At 43.4% G+C, this 26,419-nt stretch overlaps 2 protein-coding genes across 2 annotated transcripts; one reads left to right on the forward strand and one right to left on the reverse strand.

Moving 5' to 3' along the window:
* Positions 1-4,904, reverse strand: slc6a4b (solute carrier family 6 member 4b). Its single transcript, XM_068760791.1, has 14 exons — positions 4,861-4,904; positions 4,550-4,764; positions 3,627-3,761; positions 3,330-3,549; positions 3,107-3,245; positions 2,866-3,000; positions 2,073-2,176; positions 1,699-1,826; positions 1,498-1,610; positions 1,069-1,200; positions 789-888; positions 556-656; positions 175-342; positions 1-81 (listed from the first exon to the last, which is right to left on the reverse strand). Exons 1-14 carry the CDS (start codon positions 4,902-4,904, stop codon positions 1-3), a joined length of 1,815 nt encoding a protein of 604 aa, XP_068616892.1.
* Positions 4,905-7,618: 2,714 nt separating this feature from the next.
* sgsm1a (small G protein signaling modulator 1a) lies at positions 7,619-25,049 on the forward strand. Its single transcript, XM_068760792.1, has 26 exons — positions 7,619-7,633; positions 7,676-7,789; positions 12,593-12,668; positions 15,446-15,608; positions 15,812-15,964; positions 16,044-16,111; positions 16,361-16,506; positions 16,772-16,909; positions 17,264-17,388; positions 17,922-17,989; positions 18,084-18,247; positions 18,600-18,735; positions 19,521-19,638; positions 19,959-20,023; positions 20,133-20,278; positions 21,310-21,438; positions 21,529-21,711; positions 21,840-21,908; positions 22,139-22,454; positions 22,634-22,977; positions 23,075-23,199; positions 23,804-23,886; positions 23,986-24,095; positions 24,250-24,346; positions 24,494-24,661; positions 24,961-25,049. Exons 1-26 carry the CDS (start codon positions 7,619-7,621, stop codon positions 25,047-25,049), a joined length of 3,408 nt encoding a protein of 1,135 aa, XP_068616893.1.
* Positions 25,050-26,419: the final 1,370 nt, after the last annotated feature.

Genomic DNA, 26,419 nt, shown 5'->3' on the forward strand with positions numbered 1-26,419 from the left:
CTATGGAACAGTAGCCAAGTTGAGGCTATCAGCCGGGATGTTTGGAATGGTCCTCTCTGGCCTGAGACACACCGCTAGCCTCTGTTGAAAGGAAACCATTGGACAAGAAAGACAAGGTGAATGTAAGTACATTTCAGGAAAACTTTTTTTTTTCCCCTCTTGGTCTCCTCTGACCTGTTTGAGAGATCCAGGAGTCCACACCAGCTTGTAGGCCATATAGATGGGGATCCACATGAAGGAAGAGAAGTCAATGAGGTATCCCACGGTGATGCTCCAGTCAGGGTACTTATAGTCGAACAGCGTGAGGGATGGCGCCTTCAGCAGGGAGCTCAATATAATATACTGGGTACACATAAAGGTTTCCATATTGAAAATTTGAAAACTATTTTGTTGCATGAAGTTCTACAGCCCTCTAGACCACTGAGCTTATTCTGTGATCTCTGTGTGAACGTTTAGCATATCAATTAACAATAGCATATTAAAAATACTGTAAGATTTGCCAAAAAAATATTGTAGAATAATTCTGACATTGAGATCTGCAGTCATAACTCTCACCGCCAGAAATGCTGGGCTGACAGCGACCCAGCACACCCTCCAGAATAATCCCGGAGCTTTGCCCAGCATGGCCTGAACATCGCTGCTAAATCTGTTGATGCCTTGAAGAAAACGCAATACCGTTAGAATTATGAGAGTTGATGTTTGGCACATGCTAAAAAAAAAATACATTGCAGATAATAGAAAGCTAATAATAATAGAAAAAATAGAATTGACAATAATCTCTTATTTACCATAGAACCAGGAAACTGCAATGGCCTCAAGGAATCCCACAACTATGATGGAGCACCCCACTCCGAATTCCTCAAACAGCTTCACCACGTAGGCCCCACCCTGTCAGAAACATTTTACTTTGAGTGATGACATCATCGAATGTCTGTCCAACAGAAGAGCTCAAAAATAAAATATTCAACCATCTGACACACAGTACGTGTGATAGAAGACAATTATTTAAATAATGCAGGAAGGTTGGAATTTTTCTTCTCTAACCAATTGGAAATGTGCAAAACTTACATTTGTAAGGGTGCTCAGAGAGCCCAAAAAGCAGAAAACTACCAAGCACAGAACGAAATGTTCCCGTTTGTGAGATAATTGATCCGGATACTCATCCATCACGGCAGTGATGATCGCTTCCAGACCACCAAACTGAAACACACAGAGAAGGTTTAGAACACATATAGCATTATTTTGTAGTTTCTAGATATTTAATCAAATACCACATGTTAAAGAAAATACAATTAATGTAAAATCCTAGAGAATAAGCAAAAAATGAGGTTTCTTTTATTGTTGTTGCTGTTAGGGGGATTATATTAAATCATTTATGTATTTATGTGAAATGATAGCTGAGAAAAAGTCATTATTTGATCAGATATGTTGTTTGATGGCCTTCGGTGTAATACATGGCGTGACCCCGTGTCCTTCATGCACTCAAGGTGTCCATACCGTGCTGTCCAATCCCAGCGTGATCATCATCACAAAAAAGATGATTGAAAAAAAGGTGGAGCCCGTAATGTTTGCAATGGCTTCTGGGTACGTGATGAAAAGTAAACTTGGTCCTGAACGAATGAAAATATCAAATATGAAGACATCAGGGGGGGAGAGTTTGACATTTTGTGATTTGAAATATGAAACATATTTGCTGACCTTTATCCTTGGCTACATCCTCAACCTCCACCTGCCGCATCTCCGCCATGTAGCCCAGCACCATGAAGATGACGAAACCGGACAAAAAGCTGGTCAGACAGTTCACCAAACTGGTCACGATCGCATCACTGACGAGGAAGAAATCAAATCCAGTTGTACTAATTGTAGCCATATATAATCCTTTCAACAAAACTTATTTCATCTTATTTCTGCTGCTCTTGGAGTTTCATCTGATGAGTCATTCAACTGGAGCCTTTACTTCTAATGGAGGTGTGTGTGTGTTTTTTTTCAATCTGGCTCCTGAGCCGCTACTTATGACGCTGTGTTCAAACTGCGCCGTGGTTTCTCATGACTCAGAGCGCCTCAGTTCCTACCGATAGCAGTTATTTGTGAAAGGGTTGTAGCTGGAGAGAGCCAGGAGCACCCCGAACCCAGGCCCCAGAGAGAAGAAGATCTGAGCAGCAGCATCCACCCACACCTGCAAAAGACAAAAATAAGACCCAGAAAGAGACACAATGCTGCCTGGAAATCTGAAATGTATGAGGTCTGGGATGCTTGAGGGGCTCCTGAGAACATTTAACAGTTTGTCTTACATGCAGCAGAGCTAATTTCAGTTTTCCATTTTAGTGATTTCATCATCTGAATAAAAAAAAAATGAATAAATTAGTACGAGTATCTTTATATTTCTAGCTTTTATTATTTGTATCCTGATCCCCGGCATCAGTGGTTATCAAACCCTAGTTGCTGCACAGCTGTAGGCAGTGAGATCTGAAGAGGAACAACATAAAAAAAAGAGAGAAGGGCAGCACGGATATGGGCGAGGGAGACAGAAAGGGAGGCCGCTGTTAATGGGGAGAAAATCTAAAGCAATTATGCATCTTATTATCCTGCTCTGTAGCTTATTTATGCATCTCATTTCACCTTATTCATATTCCCTTCCAACCAAAGCACTCACACGTTTAGCAAACAGCAAAAGCGTATTCTGGTGAGGGAGGGAGGAAATAAATCGCATTCACTGAGATAGAAATGTATTAAACTAATTTCTCTGTGGTCATTTCCTCTAAATTTATATTTGTTTGTTGTCAAATCAAAGCTCAACCATGAATGTGCTTATTTAATCATATTGAATATTTTTTTGTTTGTCAAAATAAACTTTGTACAACTTACACTGGTCTCCAGCAGCTTCCCCCACTGGGGTTTCAGGTAAAACACCACACCTCTCCAGGCTCCCGGCAGAGTGGCGCCTCGAATCAGCAGGATGAAAAGCACTAGATAGGGTAAAGTAGCTGTCACCCAAACTACCTGTTGTGGTGGAAGGCGGCATTTCAGGAAGATAAGCACACAAATGGTGGAATTATGTGATTAACATGAACAATATGCACAGTAATGTTTAGTATTTACACATCACCTTTCCCGAGGTCTTCACGCCCTTCCATAGGCTGAAGTACACGATGGTGAAAATGAGGAAAAGGCAGAGCATCAACTGCCAGCGGACGCCCCCGACGTTCTTCAGCCCCGATGACTTGTGGATCTCCAGAACGTTCCTCCTGTAATGAAGCAGGAAGCATTGACTTCCTGCAAAAGCTATTTTTTACATGCGGTTTCTGGTATTCTCACTTACATGCACTTACGTGTAAAATTCCTCTGCGGGAGACCTGGACGAATTCGTCCAGGTGACGTTATCCATGCCGAAATAGTTGGTGCAGTCGGGGGTATTCCACACATTGTCACAGTTTGTCCAAGGCAAAATGGTGGAGAAAGAGGAGTAGAAGTAGAAGAGAGCCCAGGCGATGATGGTGTTGTAGTAGAAGGACACATACAGGGCGATGATGCAGATGGAATATCCTATACCTGAAACAGAAGAGAAAGTATCGCTGCATGCATATCACTTGAATGTTTGCCACAGAGCAGTTGGTGAGAGGTCTTGCCTTTGAAAATGGGGCAGATATGTTTCCATATAGATATGGCTCCAGTCCTGTGGAACTGTCCCAGCGCCAGCTCCATGTAGAAGAGAGGCACACCTCCAAAGATGGCCATCAAAATGTAGGGAATGAGGAAAGCACCTGCACAGAGACACCGGAGAGGAGTCGTTTGCTGTTTGTGCAAAGACAAAGTGAGAGCACTGATAAACTCAAGAGTGAAGCATTAAAAGGGCTTGAATATCGTTTATTTTTATTAATCATTTGAGTAAAATCAACTACAACTATTAAATAAGTTAATTATTTAATAGACTATTTATTATAAGAATTCAAACCATTGAAAATGCCTTTTTGTTCATACTAAGCAGATCAGCCAGCATCCGAAACACTTTGCTGTATAATTCCCACACAAATCCATAAACCTTTGAATGTGTAAATTCACCTTTTTAATATTTAGTTAATCATTTTTAACACCAAAATATTCTAAAAAAAATACATTGTTGTTGAAAAGCCTCAAAAAATACCAACGTGCCTCAGAATATGTCTGAACTTTAGTTGCTGATGTAAAAGTATTTTATAAAGAAAAACTATGAACAAAAATCTATGAAATCATTTGGATAAACTGTGTAGAGGTCTAAAAAAAAAGAAATCGAGATTTGTCAGATGGCGTTTTGCATAAATTATTCATAAAAGTAAATGAATAAAAAATGTATACAGTTTGACATTTAGTAAAATTATTATAATTACTATTTTTCTTGGTGTTTGGGCTGCAGCTGCGCATTTCAGCACCTTGGACAGTTACTGGTGCTGAATGCGTAGCTTTAGCTTTAACCTGCTTCCTACAATGTTAAAATAGAACACAATACCAACTGGGTCACACTTTTCACTTTCTGAACAACTTCAAAAAAAATAAATAAAATGTCAACACCTACCGCCCCCGTTCTGATAACAGATGTACGGAAACCTCCAAACATTTCCCAGATCCACCGCAAAGCCAATAACAGACAGGAGGAAGTCCATCTTCTTGCCCCATGTGTCCCTGGAGTCCGTCTGAGTGAGGACCGGCACCGGTACCACGTTGCTGGGGCTGTAGCCGGGGTTCGGGGGGGAGCTGGCCATCACTGCTGAGCCCTGTCGGGACACCGGACTGTGGAGGAGTCAGCCCGAGGACCGGGAGCTGATCTGATAGCGGGGCCGAGTGGGAGGAGTTCGGGAGCGGCGGAGGACACTTGGGAATGAATACCTGTTGGTGGAGAAAGACGAGAGCAGCTTTGGACAAGCCTTCATCGTTCATATCCAGCCTATCAATAATGTGGACCACTTTTGTTGGATGCCGAATACACGGAGTGGATCGACAGCAAACAATTTGGCTAGTAAATTATGTTAATATATCATCTTATTAAGGGGCGTGGCTAAAAGAACTATCCCCTAGTAAATTCTCTCAGAAGTTGAAACAAAGCTCTGATACTTTTACAGTTGATCGATATGGATCAATATGATCAGATGTTATCGGTATTATCCAGAAAGTCGAAGCAGCTCGAGGCTCGCTTCAAACTGGTTGATGGAGTCATTCCTGTGAAATAACGTGTTACTTTATTTATGTATTTATTTATGTATTTATTTCATGCCAATTAATGTAAAGAAGCAAGTGTAAAGAGGCTTTAAGTTTGCTTCACAGATGGTCTTCATGTTTTTCTTTTTCTTTTTTGTTTGTTTCTGATAGATTAGTATTGATTTTATCAGTATTAAACAACAGGACAGATTTATATATCCAGTCCATTTTCTATGTATTTCTGTTCAGTTTGAATTCTGATAGCATTCCAACAATAGCTAAAAAAAACAAAATGTCTGCAAAGGCTTTTGGAGTTTCCACATGCTGCCAAACCCTGTAAATACTCAACAGTGATTGTAAGGGGACAAAATAAATCTCAGCATAATGTCTGTGTATTGAAAATATAACAGCACTTATTGCCAATAATGAAAAGAATATTAATGCAACACATAAGGAGGACAAACCTGGAGAAATAGTCAGATTATTAAAAAACAAAACTGTCAAACCAATGAGAGGACAGTGCACTTAAACTACCAAAAGTTTAACACATGCTATAAAAAGCACCTTGAAGCATCTCAACTTCCTGATCCTGAGGTATAATATAGTTTGGTGAAGACAGCAGAATGGAATTACAGCAGATTAACTGCACTCATTAGGAAAAACCTAATAAAAAGGCTTTCTAATCAAATCCAGCTCTTTTAGCTCAGAGTACTTCCAAAAAGGCCCCAAACTGGATCTCTGCGAGGACGGCGGAGCAGACAGAGTGCATCAAATGGAGCTACTTTAGGAAATGGATATGAAACGACAAGAGACATCCAGCACCATCAGAGCAGTGTCACTTAAAAGCTAATGGCAACCAGTGGCCTGGTGTCTGAGATGGGTCACCTGACACTGGGAGATGGTAGATAGACAGATAGACAGATAGACAGACAGATAGATAGATAGATAGATAGATAGATAGATAGATAGATAGATAGATAGATAGATAGATAGATAGATAGATAGATAGATAGATAGATAGATAGATAGATAGATAGACAGATAGATAGATAGATAGATAGATAGATAGATAGATAGACAGATAGATAGATAGACAGATAGATAGATAGATAGACTGGGAGGCGATGACAATCATCAGGTGTAAAAAGCCTCCGGTTCCTTGGATGAGGTATGGGGGCCCCTGAGGGCCAAAAACATAACAACAAACCATATAGAACTAGAATTCTCTCACATGAGATTCTGTCAATTTACTTCATAACACATGGGCAGAAGAACATCAGACTGACAGGAGCCCCCACCAGAAGCCCCGGTGCCTGTTGGAGCGCGTCGGTTCTAATCATACATGGACATGTGCTCGTCGGCCCGGCCCGGGAGCTCTGCTGACAGCCGGACAGACTGGTGGAAAATATAAGGTCTCATCTCGGTCTGACCTGGTTTGTTTTCTCCATGGTGTGTTGCCATCGTTGTAAATATTCCTCTCTCTCTTGTCACTTCACAAACTCTTCATCCGAATGGGAACACAATATTCTAAAACTCTATGTTCCTTTCGGTGTCATGTTTCAGAGAGAGAGCTTCTAGTTACTGGTCTTTAGTCTGGCTTCATTAAGCGTGGACGATTACAGGTCTCAGCATGTAATAAAGGACTCAGGGTTGTATCTCAAATCAGGAAATAGTCGTTCACAGAATGAACCGACAAATTGAGTTGGTTCTGAAAATATGATGGGGGGGGGGGGACGGGGATGGGGGCTGTTCACTCGTGCTTTTCTCAGTCTGTCATCCTGCGTTATCCCTCCATCCTTTCACCACCAGATCTACCTGACAGTTTATCCCTGAAGGGGTAACTCCACTCCACTCCAGTGCACTGAAGTCTTGGAACCTTCATATTCCGACTGGATTTGTTTTCACTCACACGCTCAGCTAAGAATTATTGTGACTTAAATTAAAACGGAAAATCATAATCCATGTGGATCTACATCTACATCATCCATCCATCCATCCATCCATCCATCTATCCATCCATCCAGCCTCTCGTTATGCTATAAAAATGACAGCGGCGCCACTATCTGGACATAATGTGAACTAGCATTTCTTTTTCTTTTTTTAGCTACTGTATTGGGAATATAGAAATCTCGAATTAAACGTAGTATAAGGAGGTTTTCAAAATGTATTTAAGCAAATAATAAAGATGTATTATATATTTTAAATAAAGGAAGCAGTTGACAGATGACAGATTTTGATAAATCGAATAGAGTTGAGGCTATTTTATTTCAAATGCAGTGTGCGCCCACTTTCTGGTACATTTTGCAACCCGTACGTTTAATCCCGCGGGGGGGGGGCACTCACGGGACGCGCCCTGCGTGCGTCTTTAAGAGGCGTGTGTGAACAGAGGTGGAGCCGCACTGAGCAGGCAGCTGACTGGGGGGGAGAGACAGGACTCGTGGCTTCAACGATGGCAGGTGGGGAGGCAACGGAAAGCATGATAAGTAGATCAGGCTTAAAATATTAGATCAATATTTCCTATTCCATCAAACTGAGAACTGCTTGTGTGTTTGGACTCTGTTCTGCGATGTGTTCAGAGGCAGAGACGCGTCAGAGGCTGCTGCGCACCGTCAAGAAGGAGGTGGGTGTTTTCATCCGGCCGGGAACGCGTTCCTGCTGCTGCTTTATCAGAAGCTGCGTGTCTCCAGGTGGAGAGACCATCTACCTGGAGACACGTGATCTGCTTTCACCCAACAGATCGCGGGCTAGGTTCTCCTTTAGTCTAAATACGTGTACTTGTATATTAATCTTTACACTATTGATTTGTGATTGAGTGTCCGAGCTCATCGACTCCACGAGTGGAGGTTGTCTGTAGTTTAGTGTTCATGATGGGATAGTGAGCGTCAGATCTTCTTCTGGACCATTTGCCTGCTTCAATTAGACGCTTAAATGGTGCGTGCGCGTGCGTGCGCGCGCGGTTAATGCAAGTAATGGGTTATATGGTGATGAGTGGAAACAAATGTGGATGCAGCTCTGGCGGTTTGAGGCTTCATCATCATCATCGTCATCATCATCATCATCATCATCTGAGGTTGCTGCTGAAACAGGAATGAGTTCAGGAGAGATCAAATGAATTATTCCTGCCGTTTAGTGTTTGTCATCAAAGGGTGCCACATTTCGGGGGGAATGGACACTGAGGAATGACATGCTTCAAGACTGCTTGGAAAAAGTCACTTCAGACTGTCATCGTGTTGTTGTGTCGATGCTGAGGATCAGACTTTGTCCTGGTTGAATAAATAAAATCCATAAAGCAGTTGTTTTGCACCTAATTGCACGCAATCAGGTTGTTGTTTTTTTTTTGCACCATTAGCTGCAAGTACGCTGACAAAAAGAGACCAAGCAATAAACGCAATGGGTTGTGTTAATTCCCCAGGGTATAGCTTGTGTCCTATAAAAACAACAACCCGTGTTTTGTCCTCATTAATCACTATCTTATGCATAAACAAGGAGACAGAGGGGAAAATAAGACCTAAAACTAGGAACGTACATTTCTCAACTGTAGCGTGCCACAATGGGTTATTAGTGTGTCTCCCATCAGCATTGATTACTGCAGTAATCCTCGTCCTCCAGGCTGCAGCTGGCGGATATGTTGTTCCTGGGTCGTTACAGCTACACAACGCCAGCGCAAATGTCCCTTGAGATCAATAAAAGTATCCGTCTGTCTGTCTGTCTGTCCTCCAGCATCCCATCCTTTGCGCTTGGTTTGCGTAGCATCATTTGAAAATGCGTAATCTAACATGAAAGCGGTGCATTTGTCCACTTGGGGATTCTTAGTCATTTGTTTTCTTTTTTGTTTCTATGGTTACAAGTTGTACTCCAGCTCATTCTAAATTTTGGTTTTGTTTCTGGGGAATATCTCAAATCATTTTCAGCATTTACAAGAAAAATAACGAGCTTGTGCAAACAACAATCAGTGACTGAGGTGGAGCCTTTCACTATTTATGACCTTTTATCAAATGTGTTTTTCTGTTTTTGTGGTCTTGGAAAATAAAATTCTGCTCATTCTGCGAGCGAGGTTTGCCTCAGATTATGCAAAATATGAGAAACTCTTGATTGAATTTCCCGTTGAGGTAATGAGAGGACTTTTGTTCTTTCAATGTCAACACTGGACTGAACGTCGTGTTAGCATCTAAGATACGTTGGATCCTCCTCATTCCTCGTTATTGCCTCAGTCACACAGTTTGATGTATCTTCAACTAAATGCACCCGATGGCGGTGGATCTGGAATATTTAATTGTTGGCTTGTCTCTGAAGGAGGTCGGTGTGGATGAGGAGATAAAGAACCTGAGTTTTGCCCCCTTGTGTCCGTCGTCCTTCAGCAGTGAGCTCTTTGTGTTTTTTTGTCCTGTTGAGCTTTATGTTTCCTTCTGTTTGTTCAAGGAACTTAACATTTAGGCCACACTGAACTTAACAGTTGTTTTAATGGAGCTGAGATTTTCCAATTTTCCTGGACTCCTCTCACCTCCTTATTGAATTTATGTCCAATGTTGCATCCTAGAATGCCTAATAAATAAAATAAATCCCATCCTGAATGCTGTGAAAGGAGGAATGCAGACTTCAGTTTTTCCTCTGAATGTTCTCTTATCAGTGGCGACCAGACCCTTCCCTTCATTCCGCTGCCTCCTGTGTGTCCGGATGTGGCCTTGCTTGAGATTCAGTCACAGTCTCTTTACCACAAATGCAACCTGATGGAGTTCGGAGCACTCTTCATTAAAACTGGCAGAAATCCTAATGAGTCGTAAAATGATTTTGTCATGTTTTTCCAAACAAGCAGTCCCACTTTAAAGAGAAAGAAACGCTATTGTTTATGTTTCCTTTGGTTTCTGCTTATTATGGGTCCTACCATATGGTAGCTCTCTATGCGTCATGTTCTCACACCCTCCCCGACCGGGATGCCTGAATAAACCTGGACGCCGGCCATATTTCAGAGAGCGTTGGAGCAGAATCACCTTATGGCACCAAATGGGTTTAAATGAGATCTCCTCTTTGCCTTAGCTTTGATACCGAGACCCTCTTTCAGTCGGACTGCATTTATCCAGCTCTCATCCAGCCTCTGAAGTTTGCTCCTCCATGCATCTTTTTTGTGTCACATGTGCACACAAGCACAAATACACACCTGTGTTTGCTAAAGGGGAGAGGGAGAGAGGGAGAGAGGGAGAGAGAGAAGCTTGGAAAATACGCTACAGAGACCTGCTCTGTTTGCTTTGTTGTTTCAGTGGAACGTCATATAATCCACCATTGTTTTGCGTTTTAATGCTTTCTGTAGTTTGAATAATGCTGCTGTGATTCATACCGTGGCTGCAGGGAATTGTCATATTATAATTGCAGTTTTTACACGCAGATGAATATTATCAGCCGTCTAGGCGAATATCTTCTTAATGAGGTTTTGCAGTGGAGGAGATCGGATCACCTGATTGACACAGACGTATGACGCACCCTGCATCACCAGCCAACTCTAAGCTGCTCTTAATGTTCTAGGTGCCTGTTGTTTTATTGATGTTTAAGCATTTTAACATTTTGAGTATCTAATATCTATGAAGCCTTGTGATGATGGATGGACATTTAACTTCCACTTTATATTATATCTTAGATTATATAATTATATGATTAAAAGAGCAGCTACGCTGCAGGATGTCTGTGGTGGGTGGCCTCCTGACTCTATTCTTTTATCTGCACTGCTTCTGAAGAGTTAATTTGCAGCCACTGTGCTGCTTCATTCTCCAGTGGTCACACAAGCGATAATGGATGGGCCTTTCTCTCGCGCTTATTTCTTAGTCCTTGATGCAAGAGTTTATTGAAACACTCGGAAGATCCTTTTTTCATTCTGGCTGACGTCTTCCATCTACTGGTTTAAATGGTTTCATCACGCTTTGCTGCTACAACATAACGTTTAATGACTTACGTTGCCCATTTAACACATTTCTCTATCTTTCCCCCCTTGAATGAAGCCCTCTGGGTCGATTTGTCGTGTTTCTCTGATGCCTCATAAACACACTTGTAGTCTTTGTGGCTGGATCGTATAGTGGAAATGACGACAGCAGAGTGCCTTCAAATCATTCAGTGTTACTGTCATTGAAGAGCTGCAGCCATTTTTGTTGGTTGAATGCTTTTGATGCATCTGTTTAGGCGTGTTAGGCGACACGTGTCGTCTCCATAGTAACCAGCAGGTTGCCTGAGCTTAGACGCTCAACATGTTAAACACCCAAAGGCCTGATCTGTGGCCCTGATGAGCGAGATGAGGCGGCGTCTGCATCCTTAAGTTGGCTCATCAATGAGGTCTGACTGTGTCAAGTGTGCTCAGAAATCAAACTGGATGGTGTGTCATGCGTGCACGTGTAGGCTTTCCGTGCACTCTTAGAGGATGTGCATGTCGTGTCAGATGAGTGAACGTTTCTTTATGGACATGTTTTCGTCAGCTGGTTGATTTTTATGCCGCCTCTCGAGTTCTACTCAAAGCACAGAATGAAATTCCTAACGTCACTGTATGATTCAAAATGGCTTTTAGATGTAGTTTTCTTTATATTACTTGAATATTGTAATGCATCTTCCACCACTAACAGGCGCAGGCATTATAACCCCAACCCATATGTGTGCAAAAAGTAAAAGATTATTGATCCATAAAATATGGCCGGAGTGGAAAATCCAACGTGACTCTTCATCGCCAGGTCACTTTTATGATCAAGCCGTGCATATCATTCCATGAAAGCTAATATTGAAGGATGGAGTCGATTTGTAAATTGGAAAGAAGGAAAAGCAGGGCGAACCTCAAACCGCTGGAGTGGATGTCTACGCGTGTGGGTTTGTGTTTGTGTAGCGGTGAACAGGCAGTGCAATATGGTCACTGTGGACAGACTGTTTTCAACAGGAAATTTGCAGCCATCTGCGTCCGGAGGTTGATTTTCTCCATGCAGATTGCAGAGCAGTGCTGGCGTGGAGGGACCAGATTAATTTATCAGTCATCGCCATCTCTGTGCTGTCGTGATGACAAATGCTGAGTGTGCCTGACCTCTTTAAAAAAAAGAAAATGAGTCAGGTTTGCACGAGGAGAATTGTCAGCCTTTGATGCGACATGATCAATTGTTCCCCCTCAGGATTACAAAGTGTTCAGGAACGTGTACGTAACGGACGAAAGCTTCTCCCCTGACTTCATTCTGCCTCCACTTCCACTACCCAGTAGAAGTCCTTTTGATGAGAGCATGGTGACTCATCCACCAATCTAACATGCCCTCTTCCCACTCGCTATTATTTTTTTCCCTTTCTTCTTCTTAATTTTTAGAACCCCAGATCATCCCCAGCGCTGTGCTTTCCCCCCCCCCCCGCATCATTCCCCCCCCCCTCCAGACTTAATGACCAAGCCGTCCGCCACCGTCTGTGTCGTTGACAGGTGAAGCAGATTATGGAGGAAGCCGTCACCAGGAAATTTGTTCACGAGGACAGCAGCCATATTGTGTCCTTCTGTGGTGAGTAGCCGAACGAATCACACGGCATTCATTATCTCAGAGACTTGTGTAACACCTTTTTTAATTTTTTACAGTTTAGTTGTGTCATTTACAAATCTGTCCTTTTTTTTGAGTCATCTTAATTTTTGTTTTCTCTTCATTAATTGCTTTTATCCCACCAATGTAAAATAAGAAGATATAACTGCAATACATTTTATCCGTATATTAAATACATGTTGAGTGTCTACCTCCACCATAGACTTATCACAATTTGAATTTCCTTACATTTTTTGTTGTTTCTATGGAAACATGTCTTTTTTTTTATTTTTTATTTTTTAATCTTTTTAAGGTGTCATCTTGTCTGGATTATATCTGGCAACATTCTAGCATCCCCAAACTTCACAAACAAATAAACCATGTTACATTTTATAGCTGCCTCACGACTTAATCTCATCTTCCTCTCCTCCAAAGATGCATCCCGACGCAAACGCAAACTCTGGTGACTAATGAGCTTTTTACATGCAGGCAAGATGTCTGGCTCAACCCAGATCTGTAATCAGTTACAAGATATATTTGGGGAACTCAGTGTGAATAAATAGTTTCTCATCTTGCAGGCAATTTGTTATTTCACCGGCTGGAAGCCCAGTCTGCAGATAAACACTGTTCAGACAATAACATATATATATGTATAAACAATCTTATCTTTGCATGTGGAAAATAGTTGGAATAAATGACTCATCGTCGCCACAATACCAACATAAAAGGAGGTGCACCGAGAAACATAGAATAGCAATACAGCTGCACAGATTTTATTAGTGGCAAAGAGAGAAAATTAAAATCTCTGTACTCAGATTTAATAACTGCACAAAAAACACACACAAACAGACACAAACATTTTGATCACGATGTCCCTTAATGTAATATAATCAGCTCAGCCAATAAAAAAAGCACAGAAGTGAAAACTAAACTAAAAGGACAGAGGAGGGTCAAAGTAATATCCTCCGGAAATCAACATGTTGTAATACAGAATGAGTTTTGTGCCTCTTTGATAGTGTTGAAATGTAGAAAACGATTCTGGACTTCCTTCCCAACCAGGGAATAGCTCGTCTTTCATCTTTCATCTTTTTATTCTTGTTGGGTTTAGAAAATGTATCCAAAGAAAAACACATTTTTATTACAGCCTCCTCCTCCTCCAAGCCAAAGCAAAACGCTCAATCTCATTCTGCAAGACACTTTTCAAAAAGTTAAATTTTCATTTGGACAAGCTACCCCGAAGGAATAACAAGAAATGGCAGCGAGCCAAAATGGTTGCCGGTCAATCCGCCCACGCGGGATAACTGGATTCAAATTAGGAAAGAAGCGGAAAAACAAATGTTTGCGTTGGAAATATGTGTTTGCTGAAATAATGGCCATCTGCATTCTGTTAGTTTGTCATGTATGGAGGCTTGCTGCCAATGTTTGCAATACACACACGCTTTAATATCATGCGAGGCCTTACTGAATGTAAGCGAGCCCACAGCTTTAGCATAATATATAACTTAATATATAAAATAGCTCATTTTGTTTGAGCTGCCATTAAAAGCTTTCATCCTACAATGCAATGAGGTAAACCTTCGTATTTATCACGATCGATGATTGAAAAAAAAAACCCCAACAACATCTAAATGAATATAAAACACGATCAGATGTTATCCCTTTCATTCCCTCTCCTTTGTCAGACCTTTCGTGTGCTGCTCTGTGTGTCACTGCCCAAGACTCGTCCACTCGGTTGCCACAGACACGGGATGATAAGAGGCTGTTTACTGGTAGCTCTGTTTACCAGGAGGGACTCGTCCTACACACACAATGATCTTTTTCTTTGCATAGAACATTTGAGGGAACCTAATTAGTTCATATGGTCGCATGAGAAAGGAAAACAGGCTTTTCCAGGTGTCTGTCATATAAAGTGTGCATGTTTTTATTTGTATGTGCTCGACATTGATAAAGATATTCCCCGCACTGGGAAGTTTACTTGATTAAAAACTTGACATATAAAGGAGAAACTTTAAAAAGAAAAGGTCGAGGAGTTATTTGCTCTTTTTTCCATCTGAGACTTGACAGCAGAAATGACGAGGCCACAGTGGAGGTGGACTTTTTAATGTTACGCTTTGCTCTGACATTCTGCTTCTTCCTCTTATGATGATGATGTGGAGGGTAAAAAGCACGTCAGACAGATGAGGCTCAAAAAAGCAAGAGGACAGAGAGCGACGGGTTTAATGATGGTGGAGGCAGGAGGGAAGCGGCGGATGATGGAGAGAGAGATTCTGATGTGTCGCCGGAGCCCCTCCCCAAGCCAGATCGCTCCAGAGACAAGGGTTGCCTTGACAACCCCAACCTTCCCCCTGACCTCATGTGAACAGAGCCACGGGATTAGTCCTGAAAGGGAACTCAAATGTCAACACAGCTCCAGGCACTGCCACGTAGCCCTGGGAGTTGTTTTTCTGCACAATCGAACAATCGCTTGTCTTCCTGTCCGCCGCCGGTCGTTCTATCTCGTGTAGCGGCGATCCCGAGATGGTAATCATGAATTAAAATGCAAATATGTCATCTTCCGTCTCATAAACACTCCTGAGAATGTAAAGAATGTTTCGATTGTACAGTTTGAGAAAAATCCATTTGCATATTTTATACACTGAAGTGCTGATTAGCATTCTCTTATTATGATGCCGTTTCAGATGCATTCCCTTTCTACAGCTGATCTGTATTTAATGGCAGCAACTTTTTCACCTTCTTCCATCCATTTGTCCGTTTTCACACAGCTGCCGTGGAAGCATGTGTCCTTCATGGGCTGAAACGGCGTGCTGCAGGCTTTCTACGCAGCAACAAGATAGCAGCACTCTTCACGAAGGTGGGGAAGAGCTTTGCACCGGCCGAGGAGCTCTGCGGGAAGGCCCAGGAGCTCGAGCAAGTCGTCGAGACGAAGTGAGAGACGGGTCCATCGCGGCGGCTTCTCACAGCAGATGTCAAAGCGTGTTGAAGGCTGAATCGTCTAATTAATTCATGTTCCGGCTCCTTTATGAATCTTAAATAACTGCTTTTGGCTTCATGCCGTTTCAATAAATGAAATGTTTAAAGCAATGTTGTACTTTCTTTAAACTGCAACTTGTGACTCTCTCCGTCTGCAGAAGAAGTCAAAGCTTGCAAAGCCAAGACAGTCTTCGCAAGATGCCCCGACTGCCCATCCTCAACCCGCAGGGGGTGAAAAACCTCTGGATTCGGGCGGCTCTGTTTGAAAAGGTGCTGGATAAGATAGTCCTCCACCTGGTGGAAAACAGCAGGTAAGGAACAGCCGAACAGGTTCGGCTGTTGCAAGAAGTCCACGTCCCGTCCAAACTGTCCTTCCCATGTGTCTTCCAGTAAATACTATGAAAAGGAGGCTGTTCTAATGGACCCTGTGGACGGACCCATCCTTGCGTCTCTGCTAGGTAATCGCATGATATTGTAAGCGTTGGTGAATTTGAATGTAATCCTGGATCCTGGTCTCATGTTTTAATGCCTTTAAATGTACGAGGGCACAACCTTGCTGGATTTTGTTTTGTTTCTTTTATTAATAGCATTCAGTCTTGTTACAGTGAGGTACATACTGTCATCGCACAACCCCCCCCACGCCCAAGTACAGATGTAATATTTATACAAACCTGTATCCATTGGTGCACGTGTTCTTTCTGTCGCAGTGGGACCTTGTGCTTTGGAGTACACAAAGATGAAAACCGCCGACCATTTCTGGACAGACCCGTCTGCAGACGAGTTGGTGCAACGCCATCGTATCCATGGCGGCCACTGCAGACAGGATTCTCCCACAAAGAGGCCAACACTGTGTGTCAGTACAACGACTGGTTAATGCGGCAGATGCCGATGCACAATCAGCGACAGGCCTGTTTTGCCTGGTGTGGCCTAGCTTGCGACGCCACAGCATATGCGTCTAGTATTTTCAAGCAGACTGGCCTTTGGTTTAGGGAGGAAGGAGATGAAATGTTTTCTTTCCCCTGATTTTGAAGGAAGGGATTGAAACTGCAAACACGGGCATCAGTTGCTTTTAGGACTTTGCTGATTTGACGTGCGCATCTTGTGTTTGCGTTGTCTAGATCCAGAAGAGACACTCCAGCAGCAGCATGGACGAACGCCCCTCTCCCTCGCCATCGGCTCGTGAATATGTGGAGTCCCTGCATCAAAATAACCGGGTCACCCTACTGTTTGGCAAAAACAATGTGCTCGTGCAACCGGTAACTGTTTTCCTCTTTATCATCACAGACCTGCAGATATGACTGGGGGTTATATGATTGGCAGTTTCACGCCTGAAGACATTTCTCTGCTCGATTACAGTCCATCGGGGGGGGGGGGGGGGGCCAAACATTGACAGTATAATATCAAATGTTCATTTTGTTCATTTGAGTGTGTCAACCCTTGTCACATTTCCAAAGTCTGACTTTAAAGCAGACAATCCGAGTTTGAGTGTATTTTGATTTTTCAAGTATTGATTGAATAATTTGTGTAGTTCTGAAGTTCTCCTGCCTGCCGAGTCCCGCGTTAATCCCTCCCGTTGAACTGCCTCTCCTCCGTCTGTGCGACCGTTTCAGAGGGATGACATGGAGGCTGTCCCGGGTTACCTCTCTCTGCACCAGAATGCCGATATCATGACGCTGAAGTGGACGCCAAATCAGCTCATGAACGGCTCTGTCGGAGACTTGGACTATGAACGCAGGTGCACGATTGTTCAGCTGCAAAGTTGTTTGGCCTGTTTTCTTTTTTTGTTGTTGACAATATTAACAATGAAGGACACCTAAGACATGACAGGCTTCCTCGGAGACTCCGCGTTATTGGCTCATTTTTTTTCTCTCTCGACTGTTACTGAATAATTCAGCGTCTCTGCGAGGCCCGGGGACTCGGTCACGAAGCTGATCTGATGAAGCCTATTTTCATCACACCGGGAGCCTGTAGACGATTTACTGACAGAGACACTCAGACATCTCTCAAACCAGCAGACCGCGTTATGTCCCCGTGCATGCGCAGAGCAAAGAGATCATTGCATTAGGCAACTCTGCACCTGCTCATTTGTGTCTGCACTCAAGATCATCTATCAAATGTATGTTCCTTGGGATTTTATTTTTTTCACTTTCTCGGATAATAATTGAGGATTGTTTTTTTTTTTTTCACTGTAAGCAGGTCCATTTGTTACGTTCATACCAGTCTAGGTTAGTATTTTACTGATTATGTATTTGCTTTGATGTTTTCCAGTGTGTACTGGGACTACGCCATGACAATCCCTTTAGGAGAGATAGTTTACTTGCACTGTCACCAACAAGGTGGGTCCACTTTATACCACCGTCCAGAAAATTAAAGCAAACGCCATTATGATCCCCCAAAAAATGACATTTTAAAAATGGAAATCTCCTGTAGTTGACAGCGGGGGGACGGTGGTGCTCGTCAGTCAGGATGGAATCCAAAGACCTCCACTCCGCTTCCCAAAAGGAGGCCACTTGCTCCAATTCCTGTCCTGCCTGGAGAACGGCCTGCTTCCCCACGGACAGCTGGACCCGCCGCTGTGGTCACAGAGGGGGAAGGTCAGAGCACGAGCGCTTTCTTTGCTCAAATTGCACATATTAAGCACTCTCATAACAAAAATAACTACAAGAGCAACCCTGTCTGATCGATTAATCAATAGAGGCATTGCCATTTCCAGTTTGAAGCCAATGTTTGGAGTGATTATAATGAATGTGTGGCTTTTGACTGGCTACTGTGAGTAGCTTTGTATCTGCAGCCCGGCTGGATAATAGGAAGCAGCCACACACACGCATGCAGGAGCCAGCGCTAGAAAGCGTAACACATGGAAACCCGCATGGCTGCCTTGAACTGGGCTCCAACCGTTGAGGCCGTTTTAATCTTGCTATTAGTTCAGTTATTTTCTTATTGCAGGGAAAGGTGTTCCCGAAGCTGCGGAAGAGGATTCCTCAGGGATCTGAATCCACGGACTCCGTGTCGGATAAGGAAGAGGATGAGGCCACAGACTACGTCTTCCGTATCCTCTTTCTAAACGGCCGGTCAGACTTTGGTGAGACTCCTACCCGAGCGCCCGCCAGCCTTCCGTGCTGTCGTATATTTTTATGATAATGCTACTCATTGTTTATTACAGTGACTGTAACCCATCCTCCTCATCTGATACCCTCTCTGTCCCTTCAACTGAGTGGACAATGCCCCTTCAAAGCAGGAGCCCTGGTTGCACCCAGGAGAGCCCACAGCTGTCTCGAAGAATCCCCCTCGCTCGCAGGAATCCGCTGTAACGCTGTCACGCTGTCACGCCGCGGCTTGTCTGTCAGCTTGCCTCGCTTTAATTCACGAGATCTAATATCCTCCCGGCCCGTCCTGCGCCCCTGGCAAAAGTTTATTGATGTGTCCCATTATTAAAGCCCTTCTCACTTCACGCCACCCTGTGTCACTTTTTTTTTTTTTTTTATTGCATTATGGTGCAGTAACCTTTTAATAGCCGCAGGGTGGACTTTTGATTGAGCGTTAATTGCTTTCAAACTACGAAAAGCTGCTGCTGAATGAATCCTTCTCTCTATAACAATGTGTTTGTGTGTCATAGCCTCATAATTTAAAATTGCGCTCCAATCCCCGATGGCGTTAACGCGGTAACTACAATCAATAATGAAAATATTGTGCTCTTGAGGTTGTTTTTCGGTGCGGATCACGATTGATTAACATGCTTCTGCGTCTGAGATGAGATGCTTCCAGCTGTGATCAAATAATTTGAAACATCAAACGTAATTAGCTTTGAGAGGAGCACGGTGGGCTTTTCAGCCACACTGATGGCGTTTGTGTTTATTCGTGTTGCAGTGACTCCTCCAGACTTCATGGATCAAGGAGCTTTGTGGCAACCCGCTCTCAGGAAGTCCTCGTGCTCCTCTTGTTCCCGGGGGAGCTTCTCTGAAGCTAAAGGGTGCAACTATGAGAGGTGAGCGATGTGCGCGTTAGTTATATTAGATTGCGATGGTGAAACTGCTGCAGGAGCAAACAGACCTAAGATTAGTGCCATCAAGAAGACTCAAAAGAGTGCAAGCAGAACTGGGAAATGATGCATCATTGTGAAGGAACTCACTGAGGACGCTTCAGGTGAGGTGATGAGCAAAGCTGATTGGAGACTATGAAGTGGTCGGGCTATTTCCTCGGATTAGATGCATTCATTCAGGGAAATATGAAGGATTCCTCAACAGAAAGAGAACCGACTAGTTGCATCCAGAAAAAAAGTGACATTCTCTGTGCTGATTCCTGCAGGACTCCTCTGAAGATGCTGTGCGACAACATGAAGTATCAGATCATCTCCCGGGCATTTTACGGCTGTATGTAGCTTTAGATCTCAGATCTCATCTGCCCGTGTTCACCTTTTGAAACGTCAGGAAAAGAGTGCAACAATGAAGGCATTCACAAATAAACCGTGTCGTCTCCCAGGGCTGGCTTACTGTCGTCACCTGTCCACCGTGCGTACGCACCTCTCTGCTCTCGTCAACCACGCCATAGTGGCGCCTGACGTACCGCGCGACGCCTGCGGCGGCCTCACCGCGGGTGTGTGGCAGACGTTCCTCCAGGACCGTACAGTAAGCATCGCCGGTGTCTCTGCACTGAAACACAGATTTCAGATTGATGCAGACGGCATGACACACACACACATACACACACACACACACACACACACACCACGCTGTCTTTGGCTGTCGCTCTCCAGCCTCATCCACATTCATCCTCTGCTAATCATTGGGCTCAGGCCTAGTCTCACAGCAGCACGGATGGAGAATGACTAATAGACCTGTCGGCTGGAAATTCACGTCTGCAGCCTTCCTAGATGTTATTTTGATTTCCCTAGCGTTCGGCCTGAGCACAAAAAAATATTATTTTACAAACCTTGGTTGTTTTTGAAATGTAATTAGTATGTGATTTGTATTTAATTTTTTTTAAGGAAATTGTAGTTTGACTAAATAGGTCCCGTAGAGTTTGCTCTGTTATGAAGCTGGTTTGGAGGCATCCTTGTCCTTAAACACAATTTATTTATTTGTTAAATATGAATTCAATTACAGATGGTCCTCACTTAATTAACAATGTACTCGTTTGAAGACTCTGAGTTACGACAGGATTTTTGACATTTCAAAGTGTGTGATTAGCAACAAGGAATCGCTGTTCCAACGAGCGAGATGCTCCGGCTGCGTACATATGTGCAGTAGAAATGGTCTATGCATATGCAAATATAAGCATTTTTCATTCATTCATTCATGTCCGATTCATCCCCCTTTGCGGGTCTTTTTGGACCGCACAAAAAAGTTGGTCAACTTGGGGTCTCGTTCAACGACGAAACTGTTTATCGACGGTGTCTTCGGAACGTAACTCCGTCCTTAAGTGAGGACCGGCTGTAATTTTGATTCTCATCTGAAGGTTCATGAACAATAATCGGCACATACTGTGCAGTAACAGTTGGGAGAGTCAGCAGGTCTGTCGTCGCAGCCATCTGACACCCACTCGTGATTGGTAATCGTTCGCTGCGTGGACCGTAGAAGTTTCTGTCTGGAGCTGTTGAATGTGTCCAGCAAACAGTAAGCAACGATCCCTTATGAACTCGAATATCTTGTGTCACCAGGCATACGAGGAGAAGGAGCTGCTTCGTCTGGTCTACTTTGGCGGCGTGGATGCCGCCCTGCGTAAAGAGGTCTGGCCTTTCCTGCTGGGCCATTACCAGTTTGGAATGTCAGATGCTGAGAGGAAGGAGGTTTGTCATCTGCGCGACTTTGGATCTGCTTCTAAACCGTTCTCCCACCTGAGCCGCTGATCCTTTTTATCCTTCCTCTCGCCCCGCCAGGTGGATGAAGGGGTCAGAGTGCGCTACGAGCAGACCATGCACGAGTGGCTCAGCTGTGAGGAGATTGTCCGCCAACGGGAGAAAGGGCAGCACGCGGCAGCGTTGGCGAAGTGCTCCTCCGGAGCGAGCGTGGACAGTTCAAATCAGAAGCTGACGCACCGTGACTCCACCGTCAGCAGCGAGGTGAAGCAGTGATTCCGTTCGGAGTTCAAAGAATGGGAATTCCAAAAGCTTATAGACAACCTTATAAGAAAAATGCAGTTAGAAATAGTCATTTCATAATTCATATCATGATATTGCGTTCTTCCCAGTCGTCCTCCCAGAGCTCAGATCAACAGAGTCTGGCTCGCCTCCAGAGTGACTCCGGTAGCAGCACACAGGTATCTGAATCTCACCATTTTGCAGCCTGCATAGATGGTCTAAGAAAAAAAAAAACAATCTGCTAAAATCTCATCCTGATTTTTCTTTTTTTTTATGAGGCATTTCTCAATGCATGGCTAAAGTGATCTAAAGTGTTCCTCATCCCTCCCCGCTCTCTCCTGCTCGTTCTTCACATCCTCCCATCCCTTCCTTTGGAGTACCCTGCTTTCCTTTTGGCATGTTCTTTCAGGTGTTTGAATCCATAGAGGAAGTAGACCAGATTGAGGCGGAGCCCAAAGGTGACGAGGTCAAACATGTGCCAAAAATGCCAAATGGAAGTTTGCAGAACGAGACGAGCTCTCCCGACTCTGGACATCCCTCCTCCCGCAACTTCTCGGTCACCTCCGGCCTGTCGGACGGCTCGCTCAGCACAGAGGACGGCGCGGCACCTGATGCAACGCTTGCCGCTGCAGCTGTCGCTCATGCACCGCGAAGCCTAGGCCATCCCGCATCGGCACAGGAAGCGCAAGTGAAAGGTAAAGTGCAGGACAAAAAGGAGGAGCAGGGTAAAGCACAAGATTATGTAAAAACTGTGGTAAATAAGGCTGAGGTGTCTGGGGAAGATATGATCCAGCCTTTGGAAGAGATGCTGGTGAGGAGTCGGGAGCAATTAAAACAAAAGTAGAACGCAAAGAGAATATCGCTTCCGTGTCTCCTGAAGTTGAAAAGAACCTTTTCTCTGCAGACACTGGCGTCTCGCGAGAAGCCTATGAGGCTCAGGTCACGACTGAATCGGACGAGTCCCCTTCAGCCATAGAGATGGAGGAAATCCCCAAAGCCAAGGTATCCATGGCGCCTTGGAGCAGGAAGGGACGCTGTGGAGCATCGACTTTCTCTGACGACTCGGCCCATTGCGTGGAGCTCAGGCAGGAGGAGCAGGCGGGAAAGCCCAGCCCAGAAGACCTGGAGTCTCTCCTGTCACAGGAGCCGGAGATGGAGAGCCTTTACCCCAACTTTGACTCTCTGGCCGGGTCAGAAAGCATCAAGAACGGAGGCGCGTCTCAAGAATCTACTGGGAGTGGTTTTTCTGTACGCATTTATTTTCTTCAAGTAAAGCAACCTTTCAGCGAGCTTGAATGATTTACTCATTTATTGGTTTTATTGATTCTTTTTTTTTTTTTTCCAGCAAGAGCTTTTGGACTCGTATACATTAAATCTGCACCGCATTGACAAGGATGTCCAGCGCTGTGACAGAAATTATTGTTACTTCACTCCTGCCAATCTGGAGAAGCTGCGTAACATCATGTGCAGGTAAAACGGTCAGCGTGAGAGTTGCAATAAGGTTTACCCATTTCTTTATACCCAAGACAATTGGTATGAATCTGAGACTGAGGCTCCATTATGTTGAAATGCAGTCAATACAATTGAATAGGTTTATTTTGCATTGTGAAATATAAATTTTAAATTGGAATAATCTGAATTTATGACCTCCATTCAAAGATTTAGGTCTTCTGGAATAAACAGGATTGAGATCCGAGCCCCACAGACAGCCTAGGCTTTCAGGGAAAAAAAAAAAATCTTCTTTCATTATTTTCAACAAAGAACATTTTCTTCCCAGTGCACCTTCACACCAGCACAGCTGAAAGGGCACCAAAAAATAAATGCTGCTCTCCCACTAGCGAGGAGCAAATTGATTTTATAACAGTTTATATTTACGCCTCGGGGAAAGTCTTTTCACGTCATTCTTATTAATAGATTTGTCTTCTTCAAAACTAGATGCTTTCATAGATGGGGGGGAGTCACACTTTTTTTTTTCAGCACTGAAGAAATAGACGAAAGTACCTTTTTTAAAAACCGACAGCAGTGTGGGATAAAAAAATAAATAAATCAAGACGTGTTGATTGTACCTTTTCAGTTATATCTGGAGGCACCTTGACATCGGCTATGTGCAGGGCATGTGTGATCTGCTGGCTCCTCTACTCGTCATTCTGGATGACGGTGAGTCGGCGCTCTGAGTCACGTCTTATTTTTACAGTAATTGGTGGAACATTTCACCCACTTGTTTTTCACACCACTTTCTTTGTGTCCTGCTTTCAGAGGCCATGGCCTTCAGCTGTTTCACCGAGCTCATGAAGAGGATGAATCAAAACTTTCCACACGGAGGCGCGATGGACACTCACTTCGCCAATATGCGCTCTCTGATCCAGGTGACGCAGCACTGGCTGCCTTCACACGCGTTTGCGGCAATCAGGCGGCATTCTAAAATCCATTCACTGCCCTCAATCGGCCCATGTTTGCCTCCACGAGCACGTCTCACGATTTCCCTTGCTGGGTCTGCTCTGATCCCGTCTCTCTCTGCAGATACTGGACTCTGAGCTGTTTGAGCTAATGCACCAGAATGGAGACTACACCCACTTCTACTTCTGCTACCGCTGGTTTCTCCTAGATTTTAAACGAGGTAAAGCGAAAAGCATGGTGCAAAAAAAAGTAAAAAAGGCAAGGAGATTCATTCTTGACGCCGAGTTTGTGGATGACTTCGTCTTCATCTGGGCCTTCAAACACGCCGACATGTTTCAACTCCTCTTCTGTGTGCTTTGTCGACCAGAGCTTGTGTACGACGATGTCTTTGCAGTCTGGGAAACCATCTGGGCAGCCAAGTGCGTTTCCTCTAGGCACTTTGTTCTCTTCATTGCCCTGGCGCTTGTGGAGATCTACAGGGACATCATCCTGGAGAACAACATGGACTTCACCGATATCATCAAGTTCTTCAATGGTAAGACATTGTGGTCTCAGACTGTGGCCCGACTGCCACACCTGCTAAATGCGTGCTGCACTGATCTAACACACTAAGTGTCTGGCTTGCTGGGCGTGAGGACGACTGTCCAGCCTGCTGCAACAGTTCTGTAATCGCTCTGGGATTCTACGTAAGATAGCACGTGTTTGCCCCCCCCCCCCCCCCCCCCAATTACAAGGTCTTTCCGCTTTGTTATCAGAACACGAAATGATCTCAAGTATGTTCAGATGTTCTCCAGACATTTAAGTACAGTTAATTTGATTGTTTTTGTCTTTCAGAAATGGCTGAGCACCACAACATGAAGCAGATTTTATCCCAGGCCAGAGATCTGGTGTGTAAAGTGCAGATGCTGATAGAGAACAAGTGATTGTGCTCTTTTGTCTCCTTTCCTTCCACGTAAAATGTGCATGGCTGTAGCAGTACAAGAGTCAAATAGTACATATGTGTTTGCTCTCGTGCACACACACACACACACACACACACACACACATACCTACAAACACACACAGAACACAAAGCCTCAACAATCAGTTTGCTGCTATTAGCCTTATTGACTGTATCCGCAATGCTACCGTGTTTTCAGTATGTGACGGTGTGGTCCTTCGTTATCGTTGGTATGTTTAAAAAGTATGTGAAAACAATCTCTTTCAAGATTTCTCAATATTTTTATCAGAAATTACTTAAGTGTCCACCTTGATCCGTGTGCACTTTTGAGAAAAGGATGGTTTTAGTTGTAATTTTCAAACCTAAATTCATCCAGAGACTATATTTATGAGAATGAAAAGTTTTAATAGCAGTTTATAATAATTATTTTAATAGTCAAAGTCTACAAGATTACACTTTTAAATATAATAGTGACTTATCCATCTATTCCTAGCCCGTAATGGAAAAAAAGAATGTGAGAGGACTTTCAATGTCTTTGAACTCAATAGCCCAAAATTAAATTCACTGATGACTTCTTTAGAACACCAAACACAGTTACCTTTAAAATAACATTAGGAATAATTAAACCTTTTTGTTTTAGCATTATGTCAGTGATTTCACATAACACAGTATTTCAATTGTCCTTGAATTGCGTTGTCTGCCAAATACTGTCTGTATTTGTTATATGTTAAATATACTGTATTAAAAACTAAGGAAAATGTGTTTAACTTAAGAGGACTATATTATGTTGAGACTTGTAAAATCACAACCTTATATTTATGTGGATTATAGATGTCTGGACAGATATTTATCGACAGCGACAAGTTTGATTTGATAGTGCTCTTGAATTATCTTCCATTACTGTATACAGTGAACCCTTGTATATTTCAAGTGTGTAGTTCACTGTCTGTAGCCTGTTTATTAATTCCAGCTTGACTATGATTGTGAAGAAAGCTCAGATGAGACGGTGATAATATTTAGTCACAGAAACCAAATGAAAACATCCACATCACTCGTATTCTTCATTCTGAGGGTGACTTCAGAAAATGAAATGACCAAAGTGACAGATTTTTAAAATAAACTGCAGATGGCCAGTTTTGACGAAAAGCTAATGTATTTAGGAGTTTTGGAGCTGGTGAGAAAACATGATGTTCGTAATTTTAACCTTTGAATTAGTGACATTGTTGGCCTCAGTTGGCGACATCCATGCTTGCCATTCATCACCTAAAACTCAGCTGGTCTTCAAGTGTTGCTTCATGAATGTGGTAAAATGAACACTTTAAATATTGATGTTTCTTTGTGAATGTTAACTGT

This window comes from Brachionichthys hirsutus, chromosome 4 (genome assembly GCF_040956055.1).
Source record: "Brachionichthys hirsutus isolate HB-005 chromosome 4, CSIRO-AGI_Bhir_v1, whole genome shotgun sequence".
Taxonomy (NCBI): domain Eukaryota; kingdom Metazoa; phylum Chordata; class Actinopteri; order Lophiiformes; family Brachionichthyidae; genus Brachionichthys; species Brachionichthys hirsutus.

What these genes read in the sequence shown, in the direction of transcription:
- sgsm1a (XM_068760792.1), top strand. An exon ending in TGCGCACCGTCAAGAAGGAG is followed by an intron (nt 7,790 to 12,592) that starts GTGGGTGTTTTC and finishes TGTCGTTGACAG; the next exon opens with GTGAAGCAGATTATGGAGGA. An exon ending in ACTCCGGTAGCAGCACACAG is followed by an intron (nt 21,909 to 22,138) that starts GTATCTGAATCT and finishes ATGTTCTTTCAG; the next exon opens with GTGTTTGAATCCATAGAGGA.
- slc6a4b (XM_068760791.1), bottom strand. Translation starts at nt 4,904, where the DNA reads ATGAAGGCTTGTCCAAAGCTGCTCTCGTCTTTCTCCACCAACAG. An exon ending in TCGTCTTTCTCCACCAACAG is followed by an intron (nt 4,765 to 4,860) that starts GTATTCATTCCC and finishes ACTCCTCCACAG; the next exon opens with TCCGGTGTCCCGACAGGGCT. An exon ending in GGAAGCTGCTGGAGACCAGT is followed by an intron (nt 2,177 to 2,865) that starts GTAAGTTGTACA and finishes TGTCTTTTGCAG; the next exon opens with GTGTGGGTGGATGCTGCTGC.